We start from the raw sequence: 11,890 nt of genomic DNA on the forward strand, positions 1-11,890 counted from the left end.
GTCCTCTCTGACCCATAATGAATGAATGGACACATCTCTCCTGGAATGCCCCATTCGCCAACTGCAAATGTTCTGGTAGTTTATCCATAGAGTTTTTTTGGTAAAAATACAGAAGTGGTGTACCATTGCCTTCTTCCCTGTAGTAAATGTGAGTCTCCTCCTCGACTCTCTCCCATGACACTGCTGCCCGGCACAGGGGAGTTTTGACTTGCCTTCTACCCGCTAGCCACTGCCCAAGCTAGGAATGGAACAGGTATGCCTCGGCTTAACCGTCCGTCTGTTAGCTGAGACTGGTAGAGTACTGGAAACTCTCCAGGTATGTTTCTGAGTGTGGGGGGAGTGATGCTTTAGCAAATAGTTAAATGAATAAATGAGTGGCTAAATAGGTGTGGGTTTGTGTGACTGTGTGTACTTAGATTTAAGTAACCACAGTCAGTTGAAGCGTGCGCGCGTGTGTGTGTGTGTGTGTGTGTGTGTGTGTGTGTGTGTGTGTGTGTGTGAGTGGCTGGCTGGGACCCTGCAGCACAGCGTCAGCATTATGCTGTGGTCGCTTCGGCCAGAAGTGGGTCCTGGACGTCAGAAAATGTTTCTGGTGGGAAATGACAGGGATGGAATGAGAGAGTGTGATTCATTCTGGAACATGAGCACTATCATCAACTCCTCCATGCAGAAATGTCAGGTGAACACAATGGAGGTAAGAGATTCAATCCCTTCCCTCCTGGACTTGCCAGTCTGCTGGGCTAGACTGATCCAAAATAATTAACAGGTAGGGGGAAATAAGCATGAAAATGTGAATGTACAGCATAATAAGTTCTTCCATAGTAATGTGAATCTATACATAGGGAAGAGCTATGAGCAGTTGTGAATGTGTAAATGCAAAGGTGGCATCTGGGATGATTGGACATGGGGAGAAGAAACATTAATCTGGGCAAATTCAGAGGGAGAGGGAGATTCAGGCAGAAGGAGGGATCTAAGCCTTGTGTTGGAGAAAGGAATGTCCTCGGAGAGGCACAGGGAGCAGATCTGTCTCCAAGGGCTGGAGGGGAGTCGGTGAGGAGGGAAGGGAAACCCGGAGGAGAACACCGGTAAAAAGTCTTGAAGCTAGTGGCAAGGAGTTGATGGGAGTCAACCAGACTTAGGTCCGTTTCATTTTCCTCTGAGAACCACAGTCAGATTGGTTGTGTCCGTGGCTGTGTGTGTATCCAAGGTGGGGCAGGGGAGGCAGTGAACAAACGTTGGCTGGTGGAGGTCTGGAGGGGAGGAGGAGAAGGGAATCTTCTCCCAACACTTCCCAGGGAAAAAGGGTGTCTGGGCCCAGGGAGGTGCTAGTAGTAATGGGACCTAGGTTCTAATCCTGACTCTGCTATTAATTCATTCATTCAATCGTTTTTATTGAGTGCTTACCGTGTTCAGAGAACTGTACTAAGCACTTGGAAAGTGTAATTCGGCCACAGAGACAACCCCTACCCAACAACGAGCTCGGGGACCTGGGTTCTAATCCTGACTCTGCCCCATGTTGGCTGGGTGACGTTGGGCAAGGCATTTTGCTTCCCCTGTGCCTTAAATACCGCATCTCTAAAATGGGAATTAAGATGGAGCCCTAAGTGCTCAGTAAATACCATTGTTTGATTAATTGATGGGTAAATACCCCTGCCCCCTCTCAGGATCACACCTGGAGAGTTTCCAGTACCCTACCAGTCTCAGACAAGGGAGGGAGAGTCAAGCAGAGGAATACCCATTCCATTCCTAGCTTGGGCAGTGGCTGCTTTCCACCCCTTAACTGTGGAGTCCCTCAAAGCTCAAGGCTCAATCTGCACCCCCTCCCTTGGAGAACTCATTCATTCACATGTCTTCAACTACCATCTCTATACAGGGCACCAGCTGCTAAATGTAAGCTACCATCTCTATACGGTTGGCTCTCAAATCGACTTCCTGATCTTTCTCCTTCTCTGCAGTCTAGTATTTCTTCCTACTTTCAGACATATCCACGTCACATATCCAAAACAGAACTCCTCATCTTTCCACCCAAACCCTCTCCTCCCTGAGTCTTTCCCATCACTGTAGACAGCACCACTACCCCCATCTCACAAGCCCATAACCATAACATTATATTTGACTCATCTCTCATATTCAACCCACATATTCACTCTATCATCAAATCCTGTCAGTTCTACCCTCATGACATCACTAAAATCCAATCCGTCACCAAAACCTGCCGGTCTCACCTCCGCAACATTGCCAAGATCCGCCCTTTCCTCTCCATCCAAACCGCAACCCTGCTCATTCAGTCACTCATCCTATCCCGTCTGGATTACTGCATCAGCCTCCTCTCCAATCTCCCATCCTCCTGTCTCTCCCGACTTCAATCCATACTTTTTTAATGGCATTTATTGAGCTCTTACTATGTGAAAAGCACTGTTCTAAGCACTGGGGAGGTTACAAAGTGATCAGATTGTCCCATGGGGGGGACAGTCTTAACCCCTATTTTACGGATGAGGTAACTGAGACCCAGAGAAGTTAAGTGACTTGCCCAAAGTCACACAGCTGACAAGTGGGGAGCCGGGATTTGAACCCATGACCTCTGACTCCAAAGCCTGTGCTCTTTGCACTGAGCCATGTTGCTTCTCACGCCGCTGCCCGGATCGTCTTGCTGCAGAAACGCTCTGGGCATGTTACTCCCCTCCTCAAAAATCTCCAGTGGCTACCAATCAACCTACTCATCAGGCAAAATCTCCTCACCCTCGGCTTCAAGGCCCTCCATCACCTTGCCCCCTCCTACCTCACCTCCCTTCTCTCCTTCTCCAGCCCAGCCCACATCCTCCACTCCTCTGCCACTAATCTCTTCACTGTGCCTTGTTCTTGCCTGTCCCGCCGTCGACCCCCGGCCCACGTCATCCCCCTGGCCTGGAATGCCCTCCCTCCACACATCTGCCAAGCTAGCTCTCTTCCTCCCTTCAAAGCCCTACTGAGAGCTTACCTCCTCCAGGAGGCCTTCCCAGACTGAGCCCCCTCCTTCCTGTCCCCCTCTCCCCCCTCCCCCCTCGCCTTACCTAATTCCTCTCCCCACAGCACCTGTATATATGCATATATGTTTGTACGTATTTATTACTCTATTCGTTTATTTATTTTATTTGTCCATATTTATTCTATTTATTTTATTTTGTTAATATGTTTTGTTTTGTTGTCTGTCTCCCCCTTCTAGACTGTGAGCCCACTGTTGGGTAGGGACCGTCTCTATATGTTGCCAACTTGTACTTCCCAAGCGCTTAGTACAGTGCTCTGCACACAGTAAGCGCTCAATAAATATGATTGAATGAATGAATGAATAGCGAGTGGAATGCAGTCCGCTATAAGTCAAAACTCACCTGTTTTGGGCAGCAGTGGCAGGGGAGAGAGTCGAGGGTGGAGACAAGTTTACTGGGTGGAAGAGGGCAATGGTAAACCACTTCTCTATTTTAACCAAGAAAGTCTATGTATCCACTACCAGAAGGCTTGCAGATGGAGTGGGACATTCTGGGAGAGATGCGTCTGTGGAGTGACTAAGGGACGGAGACGACTCCACAGCATAAGACAAGGCATGCTATATCCCTGAAAATATTAATACTATGGAACACAATAGGTGACAAATAAATACAACAGATTGCTTTAATAATAATAATGATGGTATTTGTTAAGCACTCTGGCAAACTCCCAAAGGAATTAGTGTTAGTACTTCATCGATGCTATCAATCCATCGTATTTATTAAGCATTTACGGTATGCAGAGTCTACCCACTAGACTGTTACCTCCTGGTGGGCAGGAACGTATCTGCCAACTCCGTTGGATTGAACTCTCCCAAGCACTTAGTACAGTGCTCTGCACACAGTGAGTATCAGTAAATACCATTGAGCTATTGATTGATGTGTTCATACCGCTCATTGTATCAATATTATTGATCTCTATAGGTGATCAATGAATACAACTGCTTTATTTATTAAAATGGGAATCAATCATATTTATTGATCACTTACAGTGTGGAGAGCACTGTACTAAGTGCTTAGGAGAGTACAATATGACATAATTTGTAGAAGTGTTACCCGCCCAAAAGGAACTTACACTCTGGAGGGAATGCCAATGATTCTAAATTGAAGTTCCCCTCTTCCTTTCCAGGGAGTCAGCATCATCTCCCAGAAATGACCAACATCTCCACGGTGGCCGAATTCCTCCTCCTGGGGTTCTCTGACATCCGGGAGCTGCAGCTGCTCCATGCCACGCTGTTCCTCCTTGTCTACCTAATGGCCCTTCTGGGGAATCTCCTCATCGTTGCTGTCACCACCCTCGACCAGCGTCTCCACACCCCCATGTACTTCTTTCTCCAGAACTTGTCCTTCATAGACCTCTGCTACATTTCTACCACGGTACCCAAATCCATTGCCAACTCCTTGACCGGTGACAGCTCCATCTCCTTTCTGGGTTGTGTCTCCCAGCTCTTCCTAGTGGTCTTGTTTGCCGGTTCAGAGTTTTATGTCCTCACCGCAATGTCTTATGACCGCTATGCCGCCATCTGCTCCCCCCTCCGCTATGAGCTCATCATGAACAAAACAGCCTGTATGCGCATGGCAGCAGCATCATGGCTCAGTGGGGGTCTGCTTGGGGTCTTGTTTTCAGCTTCTACCTTCTCCCTGACCTTCTGTGGGTCCAATGCCGTCCAGCAGTTCTTCTGTGATGTCCCCCCTCTGCTGAAGATCTCCTGCTCTGAAGTCCACATTGCCATTGATGTGAGTTTGGCTGCTGGGTTCTTCTTGTCTGCTGTCTGCTTCACTTACATCACCCACTCCTATGTCTTGATCTTCTCAGCCGTGCTGAGGATGCCGTCCTCCGAGGGCCGAACCAAAGTCTTCTCCATCTGCCTGCCCCATCTCACTGTCATCATCATTTTTCTCTTCACTGGAGCATTTGCCTATCTCAAACCACCTGCAGCCTCGCCCTCGGCTCTGGATCTGCTGGTTTCCATGTTCTACACTGTGGTGCCCCCCACTGAGAACCCCCTCATTTACAGCCTGAGGAACAGGGACCTGAAGGCTGCCCTGGGCAGGTTCCTAAAGGGGACATTCCCCCAGCATCCATTCTGGGACAAAATGTCCGTGTCCATGCACGAATACTCCTCTACCACCCTTTAAAAGAGGAATTGCCCTGAGACATAATGATATATACCACTTACCCAGAGGCCCAAACAACGTCAGGATATTCAGCGTTTGTCAAGGTCAGGGAGGTTGGCTGATAAGACTAGTCAGGTGCACCCAAGAGTGGAGAGAGGTCCATCCCAACCCAGCAGAAGTCAGAGTCCTCCAGCTCTATGCTGCCCCAGTGAGTGTGTCCCGGGGGGTGGTGGAAGAGGAGACATAGACCATGATGAGGATGCAAGAGATGGAGCCATTCAGGTGAAATTCTCACACACGGGGCCAGTGTCGGACTTTGGGGCAGGGCTACATCCCCAGAGGGGCAGGTGGGCTTTTGGGAAGGTACGTATTTGACAGTGCAGTGGCCCCAACCATCACTCATCTCCCCTTCTTCATCCACCTCCATCCAGCTAACATGGAAGCCACTTGCCTGGCTGGGGCCCTGCAGCACAGCGTCAGCACTTCTGCCAGGAGTTTGTCCTGGATGTCAGAAAATGTTTCTGGTGGGAAATGACAGGGAGGGAATGAGAGAGTGTGATTGGTTCTAGACCAACAGCACTATCATCAACTCCTCCATGCAGGAATGTTAGGTGAATGCAATGCAGGTAAGAGATTCGATCCCTTCCCTCCTGGATTTGCCAGTTTGCTGGGCTAGACTGATCCAAATAAATTTACAGCTTGGGGAAAATAAGAATGGAAAGGTGGATGCACAGCTTAATATGTGCTTACATAGTAATGTGAATCTATAGGTAGCAAAGGGCTATGAGCAGTTGTGAATGTGTAAATGCAGAGGTGGTATCTGGGCTGACACGGTGTGGGGAGAAGAAGCATTAATCTGGACAAGTTTGGAGGGAGAGGGAGATTCGGGCAGAAGGAAGGATCTGAGCCATGTGTTGGAGAAGGGAATGTCCTTAGAGAGGCACAGGGAGCAGATCTGTTTCTAAGGGCTGGAGGGGAGTGGGTGAAGAGGGAAGGGAAACACAGAGGAGAACACCAGTAAGAAGCTTGAAGCTAATGGCAAGGAGTTGATTGGAGTCAATGAATCTTCTGTCTTTTTCTTTTCCTCTGAGAACCACAATCGGATTTGTTGTGTCAGCGGCTGTTTGTATGCCCCGGGTCGGGCAGGGGAGGCAGTGAACAAATCTTGGGCGGTGGAGGTCTGGAGGGGAGGAGGAGAAGGGAATCTTTTCCCATCACCTTCCAGAGAAAAAGTGTGTCTGCCCAGGGACTGGCAAAGAGTAGTGGTAGTAGTAAGGGGACCTGGGTTCTAATCCTGACTCTGCCATTAATTAATTAATTCATTCAATCATATTAATTGGGCCCTTACTATGTGCAGAGCTCTGTACTAAGCCCTTGGAAAGTATAATTTGGCAACAGATAGAGAGAATCCATACCCAACAATGGGCTCTGGGACACAGGTTCTAATCCGGGCTCTGCCCCTTGTCTGCTGTGTGATGTTGGGCTAGTCACTTTGCTTCTCTGTGCCTTGGAATATCCCATCTGTAAAATGGGAATTCAGATTGAGCCCTACATGAGATAGGGACTGCATCTACCCAATTTTCTTGTATCTTCCCCAGTGCTCAGTGTAGTGCCTGGCACCTAGTAAGCACTTAGCAAGCACCATTGGTTTTTAAAAAAGTATTTATTGAGCACCCACTTGATGCAATAGGTGTTGGCAAAGCTTGAAAGCAAGTGACCCAATCCTTGCCTACAAAGAGATGAATAAAAAGACTTACAGCACTGAGAGTTCATTTGTAGATGAGTGTAAGGAGCTTGCAAGTCACCACATTCAAGCCAGAGTTTCCTGTAGGAATGATATGGGTTAGTGTGCTGGGAAATTAATCAGGGAAGCTGGTTAGAGGAGGTAAGATTTAGCAGGACTCTGAATGTGGGGAAAACTGTGGTCTGTCTGATATGGAAAGGAGGAGGGAAGTCAATTGGGTAAGTCGCTTCAATTCTCAATTCTCTGTGCCTCAGTTATCTCATCTGTAAAATGGGGATTAAGACCGTGAGCCCCATGTGGAACATGGACTGTGTCCAACCTGATTAGTTTGTCTCTACCCCAGTGACTAGTACAGTGCCTGGTACATAGTAAGCTCGTACTAAATACCATAAAAAAAAAGAATTCCAGGCCCAGGCCAGGGGAACAGTGAGTCAAGGGATGGGGAAGGGAGAATCAAGAGTGAGTTAAAGCTTGAAATTTGGCATAGGAGCAATGAAGAGGAACTGAATAGAGGAGATGTACAAGGGCTGAGGGTTGGGGGGTGGGGGGAGGTCTCACATGGTAGAAAGCCTGGAAGCTGATTGTGAGGTGTTTTTGTTTCATGTGAAAAGATACATGGTGCAGGTGAAGGGTTTGAAGGAGAGGAGAGATACTGCCTTAGCGATGCTTTGTCTTGTCTTATGCTGTCGAGTCATCTCCTACCTATCAGTGGGCACATGTCTCCCAGAACACCCCATTCTCCATCTGTAAGTTTATCTAATATTTTTCTTGGTAAAAATACAGAAGTGGTATTCCATTGTCTTCTTCCCTGCAGCAAACCTGAATCTCCGCCCTCGGCTCTCTCCCTTGCTGCTGCTGCCCAGCACAGGTGAGTTTTGACTTATAGCAGGTTCCCTTCCACTCACTAGCCACTGCACAAGCAAGGAATGGAATGGATATGCTTCTGCTTGACTCTCCTTCCCATAGCCAAAACTGGCAGAGTAGCAGAAACTCGCCAGGTACGATTCTGAGTCCAGGGAGCGATGCTTTAGCAAATTGTTAAATGAGTAAAGGAGTGGCTAAATAGGTGTAGGTTTGTGTGGTTGTGGGTGTTTATGTGTAAGTAACTACAGTCAGTTGAAGCTTGTGTGTGAACTTGTGTATGTATGTGTGTGTGTGAGTGGCTGTGTGTGTGTGTGTGCTCGTGTATATCTCCATGATAAGTGTGTTTACATACGACGGTTTTATTTGTCTGTCTCTCCCTTCTAGACTGTGAGCCCGTTATTTGGTAGGGACCATCTCTATATTTTACCAACCTATACTTCCCAAGCACTTAGTACAGTGCTCTGCATACAGTAATCGCTCAATAAATATGATTGAATGAATGAATGAATCGAGAGCAATTCATAGCCATCATGTGCATCTCTTGATCCACTCTGGCCTTCTCCTATCTTATTTTAGTTTCTGCCTTCTCCACGAATAATGTTAATTGTGGTATTTATCAAGACCTTACAATAGACTAATCAAAATATTGAGGGCCGGGTTCAACTCATGATAATCGAGTCAGACACAGTGTCTATCTCGCGTGGGACTCAGGGTCTAAGTTGGAAGGAGAAGTATCAAATCCCCATTTTACAGAGGAGGAAACTGAAGCAGAGAAAAGCTACATGCCTATGGTGACACAGCAGGAAAGTGGTGGAACCAGGATTACACACCAGATCCTCTGACTTTCGGGCTTGGGATCTTTCCACTAGGCCCCTCCACAATGGAATGGAAGCACTGTGAGGGAAGGGATCATATGAACTGTTAGCTCCGGTGATCATACCACAAAACCACAACAAGGAGGCACTCAGAAGTTCCCAAAAGCAGGATTATTGTCACACATCAAGAAAGACACATCCATGAATACACTCTCCGGAACTACTAGAGAATAAACCCACAACAATACCACCACCCTCATATCCATTGGTCTCCAGTATTAACACTGGATGTCCAATCCATGTTGGACGTCTGTGTTACCCGTGTCCCACCTTGGCTGCTATGAGGTCATCCAGCCCTCATGCCACTATGGCAATCTGGCAAGTGATATCTCCTCAAGCTGACCTCTGTACTTTGACACAGTTACTTCTTTGTTGCCACTACATGTAGACTTCAAGCAAACCTTCCTCCCCCTTCATCTCTCTGTCATGCTATGTGTCACCCTAATCTAGGACCTCAAAGGACTCCAGCTGTCTAAGCACCACCTTCCCATAAAGCATGACATACAGTTATAAATTATGAAGCATACCACAGTCAGTTATGTTTAGTTACATTCTATATAGTGTTGTGCAACATAAACTCGCAAGCCTTGTGAGTATGCACTTTGCCACATATTTTCTTCTATATTTTATTACTGTTGCCGTTTCTCTAAGCCCCCTTTTTATGCACCACATAATCAACAGTCTTATTAGTTCCCCCTCTAGACTGTAAGCTCCTGGTTGTCAGGGAATGTGTCTACCAACTCTGTTGGAATGTACTCTCCCATGTTCTTAGTATAGTGCTCTGCAAACGGTAAGTATTCAGTACATACCATTACTTGATTAATTGATTGGTACACACTCCTGCCCCCTCTCAGGATCACACCTGGAGAGTTTCCAGTACCCTACCAGTCTCGGCCAAGGGAGGGAGAATCCAGCAGAGGGATACTCATTCCATTCCTAGCTGGGGCAGTGGCTAGCGAGAGGAAGACAATCTGCTCCAAGTCAAAACACACCCATTCTGGGCAGCAGTGTTAGGGGAGAGAGTTGAAGGTGGAGACTCAGGTTTACTGGGTGGAAGAAGGCAATGGTAAACCACTTCTCTATTTTTACCAAGAAAACTCTATGGATCCACTATGAGAATGCTTGCAGATGGAGGTGGGGCATTCTGGGAGAGATGCGTCTATGGAGTCGCTACGGTTTGGAGACGACTTGATGGCATAAATAAGACAAGACATGCCAGACCCCTGCACATATTAATCATATGAAACACTATAGGTGATAAATAAATACAATGGATTGATTTACTCCAAAGAGAAGTTGTGTTGATTCCTACATCGATGCTACCAATCCATCGTATTTATTAAGCATTTATCATATGCGGCGCACTGTACTAACTGCTTGAGAGAGTACAATTTGATATGGTTGGTAGACATGTTACCTGACCTCAAGGAACTTACAGTTCAGTGGGAATGTCAATGTTTCTAAATTGAAGTGTCCCTCTTCCTTTGCAGGGAGTCAACATCAACTCCCAGAAATGACCAACGCCTCCACTGTGACTGAGTTCCTCCTCCTGGGGTTCTTTGACATTTGGGAGCTGCAGCTGCTCCATGCCACACTGTTCCTCTTTGTCTACCTAATGGCCCTTCTGGGGAATCCCCTCACTGTTGCTGTCACCACCTTTGACCAGCGTCTCCACACCCCCATGCACTTCTTTCTCAAGAACCTGTCCATAATAGACCTCTGCTACATTTCTACAACAGTACCCAAATCCATTGTCAACTCCTTGACCAGTGACAGCTCCATCTCCATTCTGGGTTGTGTCTCACAGCTCTTCCTACTGATCTTCTTTGGTGCTTCAGAGCTATTTGTCCTCACTGCAATATCCTTTGACCACTATGCCACCATCTGCTCCCCTTTGTGTTATGAGCTCATCATGAACAAAACTGCCTGTGTGCGCTTAGTAGCAGCATCATGGCTCAATGGGGGTCTGTTTGGAGTTAGGCTTTCAGCTTCTACATTCTCTCTGAACCTTTATGGGTCCAATGCTGTCCAGCAGTTCTTCTGTGATGTCCCCCGTATGTTGAAGATCTCCTGCCCTGAGGACCACATTGCCATAGATGTGAGTGTGGTTAGTGTGATAGTCTTAGATGGCATCTGTTTCTTTTTCATCATCTTCTCCTATGTCTGCATCTTCTTAGCCGTGCTGAGGATGCCGTCTTCCGAGGGCTGGGCCTAAACCTTCTCCAGCTGCCTGCCCCATATCACTGTCATCATCATTTTTCTCTTTACCGGAGCATTTGCCCATCTCAAACCACCTTCAGACTTGCCCTCGGCTCTGGATCTGCTGGTTTCCATGTTCTACACTGTGGTGCCCCCCACTGTGAACCCCCTTATCTACAGCCCAAGGAACAGGGACCTGAAAGCTGCCCTGGTCAGGATCCTAAAGGGAATATTCCCCCAGCATCCATTCTGAGACAAAATGTCTGTGTCCATGTACTAATAATCCCCTACCACCTCTTTGAAAGAGGAATTGCCCTTAGACATATGCATATATATCACTGGCCCAGAGTCCCAAAGAACACGTCTGGATATTCAGTATTTGTCAAGGTCTGGGAGGTTGGCTGATAAGACTAGGTCATGAGTGGCAATGCATTCCCTAGGAGGCCTCATGGTTCAATGGCATGTGAATGGGTGTCACATGACCTGAGTTCTAATCCCAGCTCGGCCACTGGTCTGCTGTGTGACCTGGCATTAGTGCCCTACCATTCCTGGTCTCTTATTTCCTCTTACACTCTGAGCCCCTGTGGGACAGGAAACGTGTCTCTTCGGACTGTAATTTCATCTTTGGACTGTAAGCTCATTGTCGGCAAGGATTGTATCTATCAACTCCATTGCATTGTACTGCTCAAAGCGCTTAGTACAATGTCATGCACACAGTAAACACTCAACAAATGCCATCAACGATTAAATTATTTATCATCACGTGGCACAGACTTTGACACAGAAATTGTTAACACGGAATAATAAAAATAATAATAATAATGGTGTTTGAAAAGAGGAGGCTGGTGCAGTAATCCAGTCGGGATAGGATGAGAGATTGAACAGGAAGGGAGCGGTTTGGAACTCTAGTTTCCAGAACCCAGGTTAGTAAATCATCACAACAGGAGGAGTCATTTCCATCTTATTCTTCCTCAGGCCAGGAATTTCTCCTTCCCATCATCCCATTCTCAAAACCTCAGTCCCCTGCCCCAACCCACTCAGCCTGGGGGAGGATCAGAGGATGGATTCAG

The 11,890-nt window shown here is 47.3% G+C and overlaps 1 protein-coding gene and 1 non-coding gene across 2 annotated transcripts; both read left to right on the top strand.

Moving 5' to 3' along the window:
• Window positions 1-174: 174 nt before the first annotated feature.
• LOC119922536 (olfactory receptor 14A16-like) lies at window positions 175-10,836 on the top strand. Its single transcript, XM_038742305.1, is given in 5 exon segments — window positions 175-200; window positions 4,154-5,081; window positions 5,083-5,242; window positions 10,460-10,551; window positions 10,657-10,836. Coding segments are annotated over 5 exon segments (1,386 nt in total).
• Window positions 9,466-9,603, top strand: LOC119922575. The gene has a single exon (XR_005448663.1). It is a non-coding gene; the product is annotated as a small nucleolar RNA SNORA7 (small nucleolar RNA).
• Window positions 10,837-11,890: the final 1,054 nt, after the last annotated feature.

This window comes from Tachyglossus aculeatus, unplaced genomic scaffold (genome assembly GCF_015852505.1).
Source record: "Tachyglossus aculeatus isolate mTacAcu1 unplaced genomic scaffold, mTacAcu1.pri scaffold_108_arrow_ctg1, whole genome shotgun sequence".
Taxonomy (NCBI): Eukaryota; Metazoa; Chordata; class Mammalia; order Monotremata; family Tachyglossidae; genus Tachyglossus; species Tachyglossus aculeatus.